The sequence below is a fragment of the Manis javanica genome, chromosome X (assembly GCF_040802235.1).
Source record: "Manis javanica isolate MJ-LG chromosome X, MJ_LKY, whole genome shotgun sequence".
In the NCBI taxonomy this organism is placed as follows: Eukaryota; Metazoa; Chordata; class Mammalia; order Pholidota; family Manidae; genus Manis; species Manis javanica.
The window spans coordinates 64377137-64399393 of NC_133174.1; the positions used below are offsets into that span (position 1 = coordinate 64377137).

The 22257-nt window shown below is 36.3% G+C and overlaps 1 protein-coding gene across 7 annotated transcripts in view; it reads right to left on the bottom strand.

The window, feature by feature from the left end:
* ATRX (ATRX chromatin remodeler) overlaps positions 1-22257 on the bottom strand; it is a 304745-nt gene that overhangs the window by 83651 nt on the left and 198837 nt on the right. For 6 of the 7 annotated variants that reach the window (XM_037021777.2, XM_037021775.2, XM_037021774.2 and 3 more), the window contains 2 exons: positions 12518-12668; positions 7990-8096 (listed from right to left, as the gene is read on the bottom strand). The exons of the other annotated variant lie outside the window; for it this stretch is intronic. In XM_037021777.2, coding sequence (XP_036877672.1) covers positions 7990-8096; positions 12518-12668 — 258 coding nt within the window. The remainder of the gene's footprint in view (positions 1-7989; positions 8097-12517; positions 12669-22257) is intronic. 7 annotated transcript variants of the gene reach the window in all.

The following is a 22257-nucleotide window of genomic DNA, read 5'->3' on the forward strand; positions in this document are numbered from 1 at the left end:
AATAAAAACCATCTTTTACCTAATCCCAATTAGAAGCCGGCTGTGTACTTTTTTAAAACTATAGTAAAAAAAACACATAGCACAATATTTACCACCTTAACTATTTGAAGTGTACAGGTCAGTAGTGATTTGCAAAATTTTTCATCTTGCAAAACTCAAACTCTATACCCACTAAAAAACAACTCCCTATTCTCCCCTTCCTCACAGGAACCACCACCTACTTTCTACATCTGTGAATTTGACTACTTTAGGTATCTCATATAAATGGAATAGCACAGAATTTATTTTTGTGCTGACTTAATTCCATTTAGCATAATGTCCTCAAGGTTCATCCATATTATAGTATGTGACAAGACTTCCTTCCTCTTAAAAGCTGAATAATATTCTATTGTATATATACACCACAGTTTGTTTATCCATTCATCCACTGATACACACTTGGATAGTTTCTACCTTTTCACTATTGTGAATAATGCTGTTATGAATATGGGTGTACAAATATCTTCTTGAGATTATGGTTTCACTTCTTTTGGGTATACACCCAGAAGTTGTAATGCTACATAATATGATAATTCTAGTTTTACTTTTTTGAGGAACTCTCACACTGGTTTTCAATGTGGTTGCATCATTTTACATTCTCACCAAGAGTGCACAAATGTTTTGAATTCTCCACAGCATCACCAACCGTTGTTAGCTATTTTTCTGATAGCAGTCATCCTAATGGGTGTAAGGTTGTACCTCATTGTGGTTTTGATTTATATTTCTCTAGTGATTTGTGATGTTGAGCATATTTTCATGTGCTCATTGCCCATTTGCATATCATCTTTAGAGAAATGTCTATTCAAGTCTTTTGTCAATTTTTTGTTGTTCAGTTACAGTTATTCTTTATGTATTGTGGATATTAACTCCTTATCAGGTGAGTGATTTGCAAATGTTTTCTCCTGTTCTATTGGTAGCCTTTGTTTCTCACTCTGACAAAATGTTAAATTTTACCTTATGAGTATTATTTTACATGAATAACTGTAATAATAAAAACTACCCACAAGGAAAAGCCAGATACAGATGGCTTACTGCTGAATTCTACCAAACACCTAAAGAATTAAAACCAGTTCTTCCTAAACGATTCCAAAAAACAGAACAGGGAAAACTTTCCAACTCATTAAATGAGGCCAGTAATAGCCTCATACCAAGCCAGCCAAAGACATAACAGAAAACTAAAGTAACCAGTATCTCTTATGAATAAGAATGTATAAATCTTCAACAAAATACTAGCAAACTAAATCTTTCAACATATGGACAATTATACACCATGATCAGGTGGAAATTAACCCAGGAAGGTTGGCTTAACATGTGTAGGGAAAGTGGAAATTCTACGGCCAGGAACCTCACCTGATACCCACGGTGTATGTGCAATGGGGTAATACTTAGCCCACTGCACAAATGCATGTTTGCATACCCACCGGCAGTAAGCCATTATTACTGATATTGCTATAAGAGTTCCACTTGGTGCAAAGGGCCGAGGGAAGAGGGAGAGCAGCTCCTGGAGAAGAGAGCAAGAAAGCAGGAGAGAAGAGAGCAGAACCTGGAGCAGAGACTGAGCCAGACAGGATTCTAGTGCTCAACCTACTGCCATGAGAATAAAGCTTGGTATGAGTCCCTTTCTACCCCCAATGTTCTGCTATCATTATTCAATCTCACCGAATTTATAGTGAACTTGTCTGGGGCTGAAATCCTCAGGCAATACAATATGATAAAGTAATGCACCAGTATCAACAGCATAAAAAAATACCATAGGATACGAAAAGTCTTTTGAGACTATCCAACACACATTCATGATAAACAAACACCAAAAAAAAAGTGGAAATAGTAGGAAACTTCTCAACTGACAAACAGCATCTCTGAAAACTCTACAGCTAACACTATACACAGTGATGAAAGATTACAAATTCTCCCCATAAGATTAGGAAGGAGAAAAGGATATCTGCCTCTCACCACTTGAACACTGTACTGGAGGTTGTCACCAGGGAAACTGGGCAAGAAAAAGAAAAGTAATACACACTGGAAAGAAAGAAGGAAATTATCTCTATTTGCAGATGGCATGATCTTGTATATAGAAAAAAAACTTTTTAAATGCACTAAAACACAATTCAAATAAGTGAGTTAATATACAAAACAATTCATACATTATCAGTGAACAATTCAAAAATGAAATTAAGAACATAATTGAATGTACAATGAGATCAAAAGGGGTAAAATAAGCAGGAATAAATATCACAAGAAGTGAAAAATGTACAAACTTAAATACTACAAAACATTCATGAAAGAAATTAAAGACCTAAATAAATGGCAAAATATCTCATGTTCATGGATCAGAAGATTTGGCATTACTTCCTCAGTGAACTACAGATGCAATAAAATACCTAACAGAATCAGTGTTGACATCTCTGCAGAAATTTACAAGCTGATTCTAAAATTCATATGGAATTGCCAGAGACCTAGAGTAGCCACAATCATCTTGACGAGAAAAAAAGTAGGACATTCAAAACTTACTTTTGAAGTGGCAATCAAGACTGTATGTTACTAGCAGAAGCACACAGATAATGGAATAGAGCTCAAAGTCAGGAACTAAACCTATGTATCTAACTGATTTCCAACAAGGGTGCAAAGAACATTCAATGGGGGAAAAAACATTCTTTTCAAGAAATATTGCTAGGATAATAAGAGAGCTTCAGCAAAAGACTGAAGTTGCAGCTTTACCTCACACCTATATAAAAATTAACTCAAAATGGATCAAAGACCTAAATGTAAGAGCTAAAACTATGGAATTCTTTGAAAGAAACACAGGGGTTAATCTTCATAAACTTGGGTTTGGCAATGGTTTCTTAGATATGACAGGAGAACACGTGGACTTGGTAATGGTTTCTTAGATATGACACTAAAACACTAGTAAATGAAAAAAAAATACAGATACGCTGGACTTCATCAAAATGAAAAAGTTTTGTGCAAAGGACACTATCAATAAAGTGAAAAGACCACCCACAGAATGAAAGAAAATATTTGAAAATATACTTGATAAGGGCCCAATATGCAAAAAGTATAAAAGAAAAAAACCTCCTTAAAACTCAATAACAAGAGAAATAACTCAAATCAAAAATGGTCAAAGGATCTGAATATTTTTCTAAAGAAGATATGCAAACTGTCAACAAGCAGAACAAAAGATGCTTAATATTATTACTCCATACAGAAATACAAAATCAAAATCACAATATATAAATAAGACTATTTCAAGTCACCATACAGACATGCCTTGTTTTATTGCACTTCACTTTATTGACCATTACAGATACTGTTTTTTTTTTTTTTTACAGATTGAAGGTTTGGGCAACACTGCCTCAAGCAAATTTATCAATACTATTTTTCCACCAGCATTTGCTTGTTTATATCTCTGTGTCACATCCTGGCAATTCTTATAAAATATCTAACTTTTCCATTATTACATTTGTTATGGGCTTGTGTGATAACTATTTTGGGACACCATGAATCATGCACCTGTAAGACGGCAATCAGTCTTATGTTTATTCTGACTGCTCTACTGCCTGGTGATTTCCATCACTCTCCTCCTCAGGCCTCCCCATTCCCTGAGATACAATGATATTGAAATTAGGCCAAATAATAACCCTACAATGGCAAGTGAAAGCAAGTGTTGCATATCTCGCACTTTAAATCAAAAGCTCAAAATGATTATGCTTAGTGACGAAGGCCTGTCAAAAGCCAAGGTAGGCTGAAAGCTAGGACTCTTGTCCAAACAGCTGAGTTGTGAAAACAAGGGAAAAATTCCTGGAGGAAATTAAAAGTGCTACTCCAGTGAACACATGAACAAGACAGCAAAACAAATAACAGCTGATATGGAGAGTTTTAGTGGTCTGGATAGATCAAATCAGCTACAACATTCCTTTAAGCCAAAATCTAATCCACAGCAAGGCCCTAACTCTCTTCAAATCTGTGAAGGCTGAGAGAGATGAGGAAGCTTCAGAAAAAAAGTTTGAAGCAAGAAGAGGTTAGTTAATGAGGTTAAAGGAAATAAGCCATTTTTATAACATAAAAGTGGAAGGTGAAGCAGTAAGTATTAATGTAGAAGCCACAAGTAAGTTATCCAGAAGATCTAGTTAAGATAATTGATGATGGTGGCTAAAACTAATTAACATAATTCAATGTAGATAAAACAATCTCATCTGGGAAGGAGATGTCATCTAAGACTTTTGTAGCTAGAGAAAAGTCAATGCCTGGCTACAAAGCTTCAAAGGATGAATCTCTTGTTAGGGGCTAATGCAACTGGTGCCTTTAAGTTGAAGCCAATGATCATTGACCATTCCAAAAATTCTAGAAACCCTAAGCATTATGCTAAATTGACTTTGCATGTGCTCTATAAATGCAACCATAAAGCCTAGATGACAGCAGACTAGTTTATGGTAAGTTTATAAATGTTTATAGTTTAGTGAATATTTTCATCCCACTGTTGAGAGGCTAAACAAAATGTTTCTAAATAATCAATGAACAAATTAAAACAGAAATCATGGAATACATGGACACAAATGAAAACAAAATTTTAACAGCCCAAAAGCTGTGAGATGCAGCGAAGGCAGTTCTAATAGGAAAGTATATAGCAATACAGGCCTACCTCAAGAAACAAGAACAATCCCAAATAAACAGTCTAAAATTCCAGTTAAAGAAACTAGAAAAAGAAAATGAAACCCAAAGTTAGTAGGAGGGATATAATAATGATCAGACCAGAAATAAATAAAATAAAGAATAAAACAATAGAAAAAAAAAACAATGCTACAAAGACCTGGTTCTTTGAGAAGAACAAAATAGACAAACCTCTATCCAGGAGTATCAAAACAAAAACAGAGTACACAAACAAAATCAGAAATAAAAATGGAAGTTACAGTGCATACCACAGAAATAGAAAGAATTACTAGACAAAAATACAACCTTCCAAGACTAATGCAAGAAGAAACAGAAAATCTGAACAGAACAATTACCAGCAATGAAATTGAATTGGTAATCAAAAAAACTCTCAAGAAACAAAACACCAGGTCCAGATGGCTTCACAGCTGAATTGTACCAAACATTTAAAGAAGAGCTAATAACAATCCTTCTTAAAGTATTCCAAAAAGTAAAAGAGTAGTACTTCCAAGCACACTGAAGCCAGCATCACTCTAACACCAAAACCAGAAAAAGAAAACACAAAAAAAGAAAATTACAGACCAATAACCCTGATGAACATAGATGCAAGTACTCAACAATTTATTACCAAACCAAATTTAAAAATACATCATGTCGGACACTGCCCCCCTCTGCCTCAGCACCCGTGTGGCCCTCCCCACCGCTCCCTCGGGGGGCCAGGACCAAGGGGAGATTCAGTGCCCCCAGGCCATCCCTGTGACCCTGCTCCTGTGTGTGCACTGCCTCCCAGGGATGAGCAGACCTTGTCAACTTTTCAAGAAGTAAAATCACTCAAACTGCAAAAAAAACAAACAAACATCATGACCAAGTGGGATTCCAGGGATGCAAGGATGGTATAATATTCGTAAATCAATCAATCAATATCACACACCACATTAACAAAAAGGATAAAAGCCACATGATTATCTCAGTAGATGCTGAAAAAGCATTTGACAAAACTGAACTTCCATTCATGATAAAAACTATCAAGAAAATGGGTACAGAAGGTACATACCTCAACGTAAGAAAGGCCATATATGACAAGTCTACAGCTAACATCATACTTACTGGTGAAAACATGAAAATTTTCCTCTAAGACTGGGAACAAGACAAGGATGCCCACTCTCATCACTTTTATTCACCACAGTACTGGAGGTCCTAGCCACAGCAATCAGACAACACAAAGAGATAAAAAGCACCCAAATTGGTAAGGAAGAAGTTAAACTGTCACTATTTGAAGATGACTTGATATTATACTCAGAAAACTACAGAATCCACTAAAAACTATTACAACTAATAACTGGATTCAGCAAAGTTTCAGGATACAAAATTAGTACACAGAAATCTATTGCATTCCTCTATACTATAAACTATCAGAAAGAGAAGTAAGATGAACAGTTACATTTATAATTGCATCCAAAAGAATAAAATACCTAGGACTAAACCTAACTAAGGAGATGAAAGACCTGTACTCTGAAAATTATCAGACACTCATGAGAGAAATTAAGACATAAGTAACTGGAAATCTATTCCATGCTAATGGATAGGAAGAATTAATATTGACAAAATGGCCATAATGCCTAAGGTAATTCACAGATTTAATGCAATACCTATCAAAACACCAATGGCATTTTTCAATGAACTAGGCAAAAAATCCTAAAATTTATATGGAATCACAGAAGATCCCTGAAGAGCAAGTGGTCTTGAGAAAGAAGAAATCTGGGGGTATCATACATCCTGACTTCAAGCTCTACTACAAAGCTACAATAATCAAAAGTTTGTTACTGACACAAGAACAGACCCATAGATCAATGGAACAGAATAAAGAGCCCAAATATAAACCCACACATATATAGTCAATTGATATATGGTAAAGGAGCCATCAATACAGAATGGGAAAAAGACAGCCTCTTCAATAACTGGTTTTGGGAAAACTGCACAGCTACATGCAAGACAATGAAACTGGATTATTGTCTAACTCCATACACAGAAGTAAACTCAAAATGGATCAAAGACCTGAATGTAAGACATGAAACCATTAAAGTCTTACAAGAAAACATAGGCAAAGTCTCTTGAATATAAGCATGATCAATTTTTTCCTGGAAACATCTCCTCAGGTAAGGGAAACAAAATGAAAAATGAACAACTGGGACTATATCAAACTGAAAAGCTTCTGTACAGCAAAGGACACCATCAGCAAAACAAAAAGGCAACCTACACTACGGGAGAATATATTCCTAAACAATTCATCTGGTAAGAGGTCAACATCCAAAATATATCAGGAACTCTTATGATGGAACACTAAAAAAAAACCAAACAACCCAATTAAAAAATGGGTAGAGGACCTGAACATTTTTCCAAAGAAGAAATACAGATGGCCAACAGGCACATGAAAAGATGCTCCACATTGCTATCATTAGGGAAAAGCAAATAAATACCACAACAGATACCACCTCATACCAGAATGGTTACTATCCAAGAGACAATAAATGGATGTGGAGAAATGAGAACACTACTATGCTGTTGGTAGGAATGTAAATAGGTGCAACCTTTGTGGAAAGCAGTATGGAGCTTTCTTCAAAAACTAAAAATAGATTCCACTCCTAGGAACTTATCCCAAAGAAAACAAAATACCTGATTCAAAAAGATATATGCATCCCTATGTTTATCACTACACTATTTGCAGTAGCCAAGATATGGAAGCAGCCTAAGTGTCCATTAATAGATGAATGCTTAAAGAAGATGTGGTATACATACACATGGAATACTATTCAGTCAGAAAGAAGAAGAAATCTTGCCATTTGCAACAATATGGATGGATCTAGAGGGTACTATGCTCAGTGAAATAAGCCAGGTGGAGAAAGACAAATGTGATATGATTCCACTTATTTGTGTAGTATAAAAACAAAACAAACAGAATGAACAAAACACCATTAGACTCACAGACACTAGCAAGTGACTAGTGGTTACTATGGGGGAGAGATTGGGATGGGTAGGTGGCAAGGGCAAGGGTATAAAGGGGCACAAAAATAATCATAATGTAAGTTGGCCATGGGGATAGTCGTATAGCATGGAGAACATAAACAATGATTCTGTAACATCTTTCCAAGTTGACAGATAGTAACCACACTAGAGCAGGTGAGGAGTTAAATAATATAGGTAACTTGTTGAACCACTGTGTTGTATACCTGTAACCAATATAAGATTGGATATCAATGATGCTTCAGTGAAAAAGAAAAAGATACAGACATGTTTATAACTCACCTTTATAAATAAGAGGTTTATCTTTATCTTCTGTCTTCTCTCTACTAGCCAACTCAAGAAAATCTTCAATCAAGTCCAGAGATATAAGAGACTGGCTGAAAACAAGGCTAAAAATCAAAGATTAGTGTTCATGGATTAGTAGATTCATATAGCAGATATATTACCTCTCGCCAAATTGCTCTACAAATTCAATACAATATTAATCAAACCCCAGTATGGATTTTTTGTAGAAATGAACTGATGATTCTAAAGTTTAATATGGGAATGCCAAGCACATAGAGTCACTGAAACAATTTCAAAGAGAAAAAGTTGGATACCTCACTAATAATTTCAACACTTATGAAGCTAGACTAATCAAAACTATAGTTTTGATTAATGGACAAGCACAAATCAATGAAACAGACCATAGAGCCCAGATATAGAGCCATACAATCTACTTAACTGGATTCTGACAAAGGGTTAAAGGCAATTCAACAGCAAAAGGATAGTCTTTTCAACAATGGTCTTGGCAAAATTGGACACCATATGCAAAAAATAAACTAATTTCAGCTTGAACCTCATGCTTTATTCAAAAAACTCAAAATGGAGGGTAAATACAAATGTAAAACCACAGAAAGTTTACAAGAACATAAAGAAGAAAATCTTCGTAACTACGGGTTACACAAATAATTCTTAAACATGACATTATAAGTATTATCTATAAAAAACAACTGACTGACTGGACTTCATGAAAATTAAAAACTTTTTCCTCTGCAAAAGACACTGTTGATAGAATATGAGAAAAAAATATTCCTACTAAAAGTGTGAGTACTTTTACTCAGTGATCAGACCTTCTAAAACATTTTATCATTCCATTTCAAATATGTCTGCAAATTCGTGATTCTCTATCCCAATAGTTTTCTAACTCCTTTTTAGCCATGAAATTCACATAAAATCTTATGTGGTGTTAAAATAAATAATAAAAGCAAGGTGCTCTAGGCATGTTGGGAGAAGTTAAAGTGTCTCTGGTCCCTCACCCTCTGTTGTAGGACACCAACTTTCAAGGGTTCTGAGAAACAGTTTGGAAAACCACTGCTCTGATTTACCCCAATGATGAGAAGTGGAGATAATTATGCACTTAGTATGAAAATATCTAAAAAGAGAATACAGGAGGGCTCATTCTCTCCCTTATACATGCAAACAAAGTAAGTCAGTATACAAGGAACTTGACACCTATAACAAGCATATCTTTGTTTTGTTTTGTTTTGATTCTGAAAGTTGTATTATAGGAAAGAGGTTTATAACTCCAGAGGATTCTTCAACACTCAATGATATATGTCTTCAGACTTAGTAGAACTAAAAAGAACAATTCAAACTATGAAACAGCTGTTAAGAGTTAACAACATACACACTGACTTTTAATATTGTATGCTTCATGAACTCTGCACAATGGGAGTCTTTATCTCTCAGTTGGTACTACTAGAATAGTGATAATTAAATGAATTACTACTGGTGCTCAGTGTAAATGACCAAGGGCTATGCCTTGATCCCTCCTAGATTATCTTTCCCAGAATCAAAAACTTTACTGAATTGATTCTTTCTGCGTTTTTTGATGTTAGGTTTTTGACAGTTTCTGTGACTGTCAAACTAAATTTTTAGGAATACTAATTATTTAATTGGAATTAATCTGGAATTTTAGCCATTCCTAGAAAAAGGTTGACTTGAGTCAGTAAGCATTAAGAACGGTTTTGGGAAACACTGAGCTCATCAAATCTACTATGAAAAAGTTAGTGTTATTAGAACTAAATGGCTATATACTGTTATTCTGTTAACCTTTTCTAGTTATAGATAACATGAAAAACTATTGTTCTGATTGGTAATAATTTCCATACTTATAAACTATTTTGGCTTTATTTTATTAGTGACCCATGTGAACATATAAAAGTAATATTTATCAGACTCTTACACATCAAAACCTGGGAATAAAGATTCAACCAAATTTAATATTTAATGATAGAAAACAGATCAGAAGGACTTGGCTGAAACCAGTGGTATACTGGAATTGGCTGTAACTAGCCTGAAATAGGAAAGTGGACTTTTAGCATCTCTTCCCACTTCTGACATCATGTTGGCAGCTTGAAATTGGCCATGGTGGGAGTATTTATAGCATGAAAATCAAGAAATGCTAAAATCAAGGCTTTTCTTTCTTGCTTGTTTGCTTTCTCTATTATTATTTATTTAATTTGGAGAGTAAGTTGTTAAACACCACTGGCTAAAATCACTAATATTCATTTATCTCTTATCCTAAAAAATATCAAATCTTTATTTGGGTCAAAAGATCAACGAATAGGGGAATCTGATTTAACAGTTCTTACAAAAAGAGTTATAGTTGACCACAAGTTCAATATGAACCAGTAATGTTATTTAGATGTTGGAAAACCTATCAGATTGCATGAATGGGAGCACAGGGTCCAGAATAAACAAGAACCAGCCTCACTACAACTCTGTGTGAATAAGAACTCAGCTGGTGTGTTCTGTTTATGCAATCCCATTTTGGGACATGTGCTGAAGAACCTGAACTATATTCAAGAGCATGTGGTCAGAACTGCAATTATGCCACACAAAGAATAGATCAATAAAGTAAAAATAAAAAGGTAAAAGTAACAAGAGATATAAATCCACCATTATTTGAACAGAAGATAATTGAAATAGTAGTAGTAATGTCTGCAACCTACTTTGAAAGGCATCATAAAAGATGGAAAAACAGATAGTAACAAAGAAAGTAAAATAAAATATAAAATATAGTATAGATTCTAAGTGACAAGTATATGAGTATTCACTGTAGAATTCTTTCCACTTTTTATTATTCTTGAAAATTTCCATAATGAAATGTTGGGCAAATAAAGAATAGTGGTAGTCACAATTCTGGAAATGCATCATTTTATAGAATTAACATTGATTTAACACTTATCAGTTGGGCTTGTAATTAAAAACGGATCATCCTAAGAATGTTAAAAAAAAAAAGCAGTAGGTATGTTCTATTTTAGACCAGAGGGGAAACAGCTATAGGCATAGAGTATAAACTAAAGATAAGGATACATTTTCTAACAATTTGAAGTGTTCTCTAAGATGGCAAATATTCTATCATATACAGGAGAGGCTAGGAGAACATCTATGATGAACATGGTAGAAGGGATTTCTGCACCAGTTAAGAAATTAAAAGACCAATAAAATCCCTCTAACATTTTTGAAATTCTTGTATGGTACCCAAATCAAAATTAATTTTAAACTACAAAAGTTGATAGCATGTCTAAAGCAATATCTCCCTGCCCTTTCAGGAACCCTGAACTCAAACATTTACTTTCTATTTGACATCTCTCACAGACATCTAACAGGCCCCTCAAACTTAAGATAGCCAGAGCAGAACTCCTTACTACCTCTAATAGACTTAGTTCTCCCCTAATCTTCTCCATCTTATTAAATAACACTGTAATCTACCAGCCACTTTGCTGGAAGCTTTGGAATTATCTTTGACTAATCACTCATTCTTACTGTCCTACAATTAATCTACCTAGTCATGTTTCAACTCTAAAATATGTCTTTTATCTCTAGTACTACCTACCACTCCATTCCAAGCCAACATCATCTTTTATCTGAAATACTTGTTTCTATATAAAGTGGCAATATACAACAAAAATAACTTTTAGTATTTACTAGGTGCCAGATGCATGGTTAATAAAAAATAAAACAGTCCATGTCTTCAAACAACTCACTATTCAGTGAAAAGGTGTATTAGTAGAGCAGAGGTATAATTAAAAGGTGGTATGGAATATGGAACATATAACAAGATCTCCCCCTTTGCTGAAGTGCAAAGTAACTAAGTTTGAAATTTTTTTAATATACAAGATTGTTTTATTTTTAGCTTTATATTATTTATTAAAGGCATCACAGATACTCTTTTTAGATATTTTATGATCAGATGTTGGGACATTTTAACAACCTAAAGAATAAGTCTGGTTTAGAACTTTAAAACTATGTTTTTTGAATAGTAAGTTGAAGGATGAAATGGGGGTGGGGTGGTGATCCACGTGATGGAATGGGGTGCAAATGCCAGAGGTAACAAACAGGAAAAAACAAAGGAAAAATGATGAAGAGTATAGTCAGAGGTGAAATAAAGTCTGAGTGGTGTCCATTAGATTTGGGGGTCACTGAGTGACTTCAGAGGGGAAAATCTCAGTAAACTGTCAGGTTAGAAGCCACACTGCATGAACTAACATTCTGAAGATTGTAAAATATAGATATTAACTAGAGGCTTGGCTCAAGGAAATAGGCTTAAGGAGCAATAGCCAGAAGGGGAAAGCAGTACTGAAGAAATAATTGGAATGTACACTCAGAACTAGGGATTTAGAAGGAAGATAGTTGTCTATGACAATACTAACCAAAGAAATTACATCTTTAGAAAGGAAGAGAGTTTTAAAAATAAATTGCATGAGCAACAGAAAGGTTATCAAAAGGTTCATTTATATAATAAAAATAGGAAAGAACTTACACTTTATCCCCAATTTCCTCTGCCATTCGAAGAATTTCAAAGAGAAGTACCATTTTTCCAGAATGCTCTAAAATCTCAGCATCAGCATCTGTAACAAAACCTTTGTACCAGTCTGGAGCTGGGCTGCTTGGACTAGAAGAAGTAGCTTTACCTAAATAAAATAAATGAAACATAAATCAGTAAGCAAATATGAAAAGAAACTGAAAGACCCCGAGAGGGATTAAGAAAGAGACAAAGAGAAAGAAATATAGACCAATGCAGTGAGAAAGAGACTGATAGGGCACGCGTGCGCGTGCGTGCGCGCGCACACACACACACACACACACACGTCCATTTGCCCAGAGAGAAAAAAGACCACCCCAGGAAACATACAGCATTACACTGTGACGTGTAGTGGGGTACAGAGAACAAAACACACATACATGCATAAAGAGGAAGAAAGATGGGGTGGTGGTAGCTATTCCAAGTGAGAGTGTAAGTGAGAGACAGACCCTAAGAAGTACAAGTATGAGAAACAGAACCAAGGAAAGGGGACTCAGAAAGACAGAGACCATAAGAGACAGAGTCCTCCAAACCCTGAGAGAATATAACCTCCAAAACACACCCCAAGATAAAGGGGTCAGGAAAGACAGAGACCTAGAGACCCAAGGAGAGACAAAAGAGGAAAGGTGGAGAAGAGGAGGGGAGAGAGGGCAGACTGACTCAGAATCAACAAAGAACAGTTTGGAGGGGCAGGAAACACTTCACTGTGCTATCAGATTTCTGGAAAACTCATACAAGGATTAATCCCAGAATCACTGTATCATGTTAAATCATTTTGTTATTTTCCCCACAAATTTTGACTTGAAGAGGTATTAAGAAGAAAGTAACACAAAATAATCCATTAAAGATCTAAACAGAGTTCAATTCAAAATATGGAATACACATGTTTACCTATCCTTGTACCATCTTCTATTGCTTTTTATTGAAAACTACTTCAAATTTTTAAAAATTTGCTATAAAATGTTATGTATTCAGAACACTGTACAGAATGAAAGCAGTGTTCCCACATATCAGTCTCATCAAATTTTAACACTTGTTAAATTTGCTTCTGATGCAGCTAAAGGCCTAATATGTGACCCTCCTTAACCAATCCTATTCTTTTCTTTCCCTCCCTCCTTTCTCAGAGGTAACTAAAACGCTAAATTTGACGTTCACTATTTTTGTGCTTTTATATTTTCACATGTATATCCGCCTATACATTTTCTTCCATGTTTTAAAACTATATGTAAATTGTACCACAGTTTGTATTACTCTGTGACTTACTTTTTCATTCAATGCAGTTTTCACTTTTCACTCTAAGTGAGACTTACTTAATTGTTCTACCTTGTAGCAGTCCACTAGATGAAAAAACCATCATTTATTCTCCTGTTCATAGACATTTATTTCTAATTTTTGGCTCCTGCTAAGTAAGTGCAATGAGTACTCAATGTTCTAATATTTTCTAGAATGTCTATCTCATCTAAGTTTAAAATTTTCTGGCATAAAGTTATGTTTATGGAGACACAGTGGAACATGAGCACTCCCCTGACTCCAGCTCACCAGCGGGTGGAAAAAGAATCAGAGTGGGGAAGGAGCAGAAGCAAAGGGCTGCTAAATAACCAGCCCTAGTAATCTGCACTGGGAGCACACACACATTGCATGGTGTACTGGATATTAGAGAAGCGGTAACCTAAAATCTGAGACAAAGACTGCGAGGAGGTCCCTACAGCCGGCTCCCCTGGGAGAAAAGAAAAGCGGGCACTTTTTAAAAGTCTTAAAGGGAACAGAGCTTAACAACTGGACAAAATCATCCCAGCACACACAGCCCAGCAGGATGGGAATCTTAAGGAACTTCAGGAACCCTAAATCCCTGGGGGGTAACGTGGCCCCAAAGGCCCTCACAGGATAAGCAGCCTGCCATTCATTCTCCCCAGCCAGTGCTGCAAGCAAACGGGCAGACGGGCCACAGCTGGGGTGCAGCTGGAGAAAAGCCCCGCCCACACCACCCACACAGAGTCTTCTTCCAGCACGCAGCAAACCAGGATAGATCCAGAGGCTACCTCCTGAAAACAGCTGTCCAGCACAGAGGAAGCCAGAAAAGTTCCAGAAGGCATGAAGCAATGCCGTTCTCACAGGAAAACACACCCGCAGAGTCAGCGACCCCTCGCAGTGCCCTAGGTTATCCCAAGGGAATCCCCGCCCAGGGCAGCTCAGGACATTATCACAGAGACTGATCCCGGTATGAAGGGGAGCTGTTCTTGCAGGAAAACACAACTTGGGGAAGTTCTGTAGGCTTTCATGAGGGCAGCTGCACCCACGGTAGCTAAAGAGATTATCCCAGAGTTTGTTCTATCAGCTGAAACATGTGACACCTCCCTGCAACCACCTCTATCAGCATGAAAAAGTAGAAGAACCTGGTGAAGTCAAAAATCATTCAAACAACCAAAAAGAGAGGGCCTGGTGAGATAGACTTAAGCAATCTTCCTGAAAAAGAATTCAAAATAAAAGTCATAACCATGTGGATGGACCTGCAGAGAAATATGCAAGAGCTAAGGGATGAACTGGAGAGGGAGATAAAAGAAAGCAAACAATCAATAGAAGGACTTAAGAGCAGACTGGACGATGTGCAACAGACTGTTAAAGGAAAAGAAATCAGAGAGCAGGAATACAGAGAAGCTGAGGCACAGAGAGACAAAAGGATCTCCAGGAATGAAAGAATATTAAGAGAACAGTGTGACCAATTGAAAAGGAACAATATTTGCATTACAGGGGTACCAAAAATAGAAGAGAGAGAAAAAGGGATAGAAAGTGTCTTTGAATAAATAATTGCTGAAAATGTCCCGAAGCTGGGGAAAGAAATAGTCTCTTCAGACCATGGGAGCCCACACATCTCCCAACACAAGGGACCCAAGGAGGAAAACCACCAAGACATACAATAATTAAAATGGGAAAGATCAAAGACAAGGACAGAGTATTAAAGGCAGACAGAGAGAGAAAAAAGATCACCTACAAAGGAAAACCCATCAGGCTATCATCAGACTTCTCAACAGAAACCTTACAGGCCAGAAGAGAATGCCATGATATATTTAATGCAATGACACAGAAGGGCCTTGAACCAAGAATACTGTATCCAGCATGATGATTTAAATTTGAAGGAGGTATTAAACAATTTTCAGACAAGCAAAAGTTGAAGGAATGTGCCTCTGAAAAAGCACCTCTACAGGCTATTTTAAAAGGACTGCTTAAGATGGAAGCACTCCTAAGGCTCAGTAGATGTCACCAGAGAAAATAAAATCACAGCAAAGAAAGCAGACCAACCAAATAGCAACTAAAGACAAAAAATCAAATCAGCTACCCAAAAAATCAGTAGAAGGAAAAAAAAAGAGTACAGAATAACACACCCAACATAAAAAGAAGGGAGGAGGAAGAATAAGAAGGGAGAGTAGTAAAGAAACAATAGACTGTGTTTATAAAAGCTCATTAAGAGAGATAAGTTAGACGGTCAGGTAGTAAAGAAGCTTACCTTGAACCTTTGGTAACCACGAATCCAAAGCCTGCAATGGCAATAAGTACATATCTATCGATAATCACCCCAAATGTAAATGGCCTAAATGCACCAATCAAAAGACACAGAGTAATAGAATGGAAAAAAACCAAGACCCATCTATATGTTGCTTACAAGCGACTCACGTCAAACACAAAGATATACACAGACTAAAAGTCAAGGGATGGAAAAACATATTTCATGCAAACACAGGGAGAAAAAAGTAAGTGTTGCAGGACTTCTATCAGACAAAATAGAAATTAAAACAAAGAAAGTAACAAGAGATAAAGAAGGACATTACATGATGATAAAGCAGTCAGTCCAAGAAGAAAATATAACCATTATAAATATATATGCACCCAAAACAGGAACACCTACATATGTGAAACAGATATTAACAGAATTAAACGAGGAAATAGAATGCAGTTAATTCATTTTAGGAGACTTCAACAAACCACTCACTCTAAAGGACAGATCCACCAGGCAAAAAATAAGGACACAGAGGCACTTTACAACTTCCTAGAAAAATACAACCTTCCAACCCTGACCAAGGAAAAGAAGAAAATATAAACATACTAATAATCAGCAACGAAATAGAATCAGTAATCAAAAAACCATCGAAGAACAAAACCCCTGGGTGAGATGGATTCACCACAGAATTTTATCAGACATATAAAAGAAGAAATAATACCTATTCTCCTAAAAGGTTTCCAAAAAATAGAAGAGGAAGGAATACTTCCAAAATCATTCTATGAACCCAGCATCACTCTAATAATAAAACCAGGAAAGGACACAAGAAAAAAAAGAAAATTCCAGACCAATGTCCCTGCTGAACACAGATGGAAAAATACTTAACACTGTATTACCAAATGGAATTCAAAAATACATCAAGAGGATCATACACCATGATCAAGTGGGACTGATCTTAGGAATGCAAGGATGGCACAACATTCGAAACTCCATCAACATCATCCACCACATCAACAAAAAGAAAGACGAAAGCCACATGATTATCGCCATACATGCTGAAAAAGCATTCAACAAATTTCAACATCCATTCAAGGTAAAAACAATCAACAAAATGGATATAGAGGGCAAGTACCTCAACATAATAATGGCCATATATGATAAACCCACAGCCAACATTATACTGAGCAGTGAGAAGCTGAAAGCTTTTCCTCTAAGATTGGGAAGAAGACAGGGATGCCCACTTTCCCCACTGTTATTCAACATAGTACTGGAGGTCCTAGCCACGGCAATTAGACAAAACAAAGAAATACAAGGAATCCAAATTGGTAAAGAAGAAGTTAAACTGTCACTGTTTGCAGATGACATGATACTGTACATAAAAAACCCTAAAGACTCCACTCCAAAACTACTAGAACTGATATCTGAATACAGCAAAGTTACAGGATAAAAAATTAACACACAGAAATCTGTGGCTTTCCTATACACTAAAAATGAACCAATAGAAAGAGGAATCAGGAAAACAATTCCATTCACAATTGCATCAAAAAGAATAAAATACCTAGGAAAAAACCTAACCAAGGAAGCAAAAGACCTATACCCTGAAAACTATAAGACACTCTTAAGAGAAATTAAAGAGGACACTAACAAATGGAAATGCATCACATGCTCTGGGCTACAAAGAATTAATATAATCAAAATGGCCATTCTGCCCAAAGCAATATACAGATTTGATGCAATCCCAATCAAATTACCAACAGCATTCTTCAACGAACTGGAACAAATAGTTCAAAAATTCATATGGAAACACCAAAGACCCTGAATAGCCAAAGCAATCCTGAGAAGGAAGAATAAAGTGGGGGGGTTCTCGCTCCCCAACTTCAAGCTCTACTACAAAGCTACAATAATCAAGACAGTTTGGTACTGGAACAAGAACAGAGTCACAGACCAGTGGAACAGAATACAGGCTCCAGACATTAACCCAAACATATACAGTAAATTAATATATGATAAAGGAGCCATGGACAGACAATGCTGAAATGACAGTCTCTTCAACAGATGGTGCTGGCAAAACTGGACAGCTACATGTAAGAGAATGAAGCTGGATCACTGCCTAACCCCATACACAAAAGTACATTCAAAATGGATCAAAGACCTGAATGTAAGGCATGAAACCATAAAACTCTTAGAAGAAAACATATGCAAAAAAACCCTCTTGAATATAAACATGAACAACTTCTTCATTAACGTATCTCCACAGGCAAGGGAAACAAAAGCAAAAATGAACAAGTGGGACTATATCAAGCTGAAAAGCTTCTGTACAGCAAACAACACCATCAATATAACAAAAAGGTACTCTACAGTATTGGAGAATATATTCATAAATGACAGATCTGATAAAGGGTTGACATCCAAAATATATAAAGGACTCATGCGCATCAAGACACAACAAGCAAATAATCCAATTAAAAAATGGGCAGCATTACAGAACAGACAGTTCTCCAAAGAAGATATTCAGATGGCCAACAGACACATGAAAAGATGTTCCACATCGCTAGTCATCAGAGAAATGCAAATTAAAACCACAATGAGATACACTTCACACCAGTAAGGATTGCCACCATCCAAAAGACAAACAACAAATGTTGGCAAGGTTGGGGAAAAAGGGAAACCCTCCTACACTGATGGTGGGAATGTAAATTAGGTCAACCATTGTGGAAAGCAGTATAGAGGTTCCTCAAAAAGCTCAAAATAGAAATACCATTTTGACCCAGGAATTCCACTCCTAGGAATTTACCATAAGAATGCAGTAGCCCAATTTGAAAAAGACAGATGCACCCCTATGTTTATCACAGCATTATTTACAATAGCCAAGAAATGGAAGCAACCTAAGTATCCATCAATAGATGAATGGATAAAGAAGATGTGGTACATATACACAATGGAATATTATTCAGCCATAAGAAGAAAACAAATCCTACCATTTGCAACAACATGGATGGAGCTAGAGGGTATCATGCTCAGTGAAATAAGCCAGGCAGAGAAAGATAAGAACCAAATAATTTCACTCATATGTGGAGTATAAGAACAAAGAAAAACTGAAGGAACAGAACAGCAGCAGAATCACAGAACCCAAGAATGGACTAACAGTTACCAAAGGGAAAGGGATGGGGGAGGATGGATGGGAAGGCAGGGATATGGGTGGGGAAAAAGAAAGGGGGCATTACGATTAGCATGTATAATGTGGGGAGGGGGGAATAGGAGGGATGTGTAACACAGAGAAGTAGTGGTTCTACAGCATCTTACTATGCTGATGGACAGTGACTTTAATGGGGTTTGTGGCGGGGACTTGGTGAAGGGGGGAGTCTAGTAAACATAATGATCTTCATATAATTGCAGATTAATGATAACAAAATGAACAACAACAACAAAAAGAATCTGTCAGGCATTGGAGCCATGAGCTGAATCAATCGTTTTTTCATGAGCCACCATTTTCATGTGAAAGAATGCCTCATGGACAAACTTGTTTCTCGGATCTGGGTATTTGGCAGGTATCTTCGGGAAACAACGAAGTAAGCCTGTCACCAGGAGACAAACAAGGGGCTTTATTTGTTGCCAATGATAATATTGGAACTTTCAAGTGAAAACTGCAATTGTGGAATACTTGTATCAATTTTGCTGAGCTTGACAGCTTGTCAATACTTAAAAGACATTTCTAGTGAGATGGGCAGTGAAAACAACAAATGTGATTTTTTTTTTGCAATTATATAAAAAGGGTATTGACATATGGAAAAATCTAGATTACTCAGTGAACCAGTGTTTTCCAAACAAGTGACAAAAACATAGTGTTACAAACTCATGCATAAGTGAAAGATCCAAATGGAAGATGTATCACTGCAAAAGGGCCCAGAAAGCTCACTGGTTTGCACCCAGAACCCACACTGCGCTGAACATTTAAGAAATGATAGCTTCAAATTTCAAGGGACTATCAGAGGAGAACATACACAATTATCAAAAAGGCTATTAAAATACTCATCTCTGTCTGAACCTACTTTTGCAACAAATTGATGCAGAAGGAGAAATGGGCACCTAGCTGCCTTCTTGTTAAGGGTGACATCAAAGAGATTTGCAAAACCGTTTGCCACTCTTCTTAATGCATTTCCATAAAAATATGTTATTTCTGTTAAAGCATCATGTAAGTTTATTGTTGTCTGTACATTAAAAAGTATGTATTCTAAAAAAAAAGCCCTAAAGAATTCCACTCCAAAACTAAAAGAGATAATATCTGAATACAGCAAAGTTGCAGGATACAAAATTAATACACAGAAATCTGTTGCTTTCCTATACACTAATATAAACTAGCAGAAAGAGAAATCAGGAAAACAATTCCATTCACAATTGCATCAAAAAGAATAAAATATCTAGAAATAAACATAACCAAAGAAGTGAAAGACCTATATCCTGAATACTATAAGACACTCATAAGAGAAATTAAAGAGAACACTAACATATGAAAAATCATCCTATGCTCTTCGCTAGGAAGAATTAATATTGTCAAAATGGCCATCCTGCCTAAATCAATCTACAATTCAATGCAATTCCTGTCAAAATACCAACAGTATTAATCAACATACTGGAACAAATAGTTCTACACTTCACATGGAACCACAAAATACTCTGAATAGCCAAAGCAATCCAGAGAAGGAAGAATAAAGCATGGGGCATCACGCTTTCCAATTTCAAGCTCCAGTTCAAAGGTATAGAAATCAGGACAATTTGGTACTGGCACAACAACAGACACACAGACCAGTGGAACTGTTTTAGAGAGCTCAATATGCATTTACATTCAAACCACAGATATTAAACCAAACATATGTGGTCAATTAATATACAATAAAGGAGCAATGGATATACAATGGGGAAATGAAAGCCTCTTCAACAGTTGGTGTTGGCAAAACTGGAGAGCTACATGTAAGAGAATGAAACTGGATCATAGTCTAACCGCTTACACAAGAGTAAATTTGAAACAGATCAAAGACCTGAATGTAATTAATGAAACCATAAAACTCTTAGAAAAAAGCAGAGGAAAAAATTTCTTGGACATAAGCATGAGCAACTTCTTCATGCACATTTCTCCCCGGGTAAGGGAAAAAAGCAAAAGTGAACAAGTGGGACTATGTCAAGCAGAAAAGCTTCTGCATAGCAAAGAACATCATCAAAAGAACAAAAAGGCATCCTACAGTATGGGAGAATATATTCATAAATGACATATCCAATAAAAGGTTGACAAGCAAATTTATGTAAAGAGCTCACACACCTCAACAAAAAAAAGCAAATAATCCAATTAAAAAATTAGCACAGGATCTGAATAGACACATCTCCAAAGAAGAAATTCAGATGGACAAGAGTCACATGAAAAGATGCTCCATGTCGTTAATCGTCAGAGAAATGCAAATTAAAACCACAATGAGATATCACCTCACACCAGTAAGGATCGCCACCATCCAAAAGACAAACAAGAACAAATGTTGGCGAGGATGTGGAAAAGGGGAACCCTCCTACAATGCTGGTGGCAATGTAAATCATTCAAACATTGTGGAAAGCAGTATGGAGGTTCCTCAAAAAACTAAAAATAGGAATACTATTTAACCCAGGAATTCCACTCCTAGGAATTTACCCTAAGAATGCAAGAGCCCAGTTTGAAAAAAACATATGCACCCCAATGTTTATCGCAGCATTACTTACAATAGCCAAGAAATGGAAGCAACCTAAGTGTCTGTCAGTACATGAATGGATAAGGAAGATGTGGTACATATACACAATGGAATATTATTCAGCCATAAGAAGAAAACAATCTTACCATTTACAACAACATAGATGGAGCTAGAGGGTATTATGCTCAGTGAAATAAGTCACCAGGAAAAAGAGAAGAATCAAATGATTCGACTCATATGTGGAGTATAAGAACAATGAAAATAACTGAAGGGACAGAACAGCAGCAGACTCACAGAACTCAAGATTGGACTAACAGTTTCCAAAGGGAAAGGGACTGGGTAGGATGGGTGGGAAGGGAGAGATAAGGGGGGAAAGTGGGCATTACAATTAGCAGACATAATGTGTGTGTGGGGCACAGGGAGGGCTGTATAACACAGAGAAGACAAGTAGTGATTCTATAGCATCTTACTACGCTGATGGACAGTGACTGTAG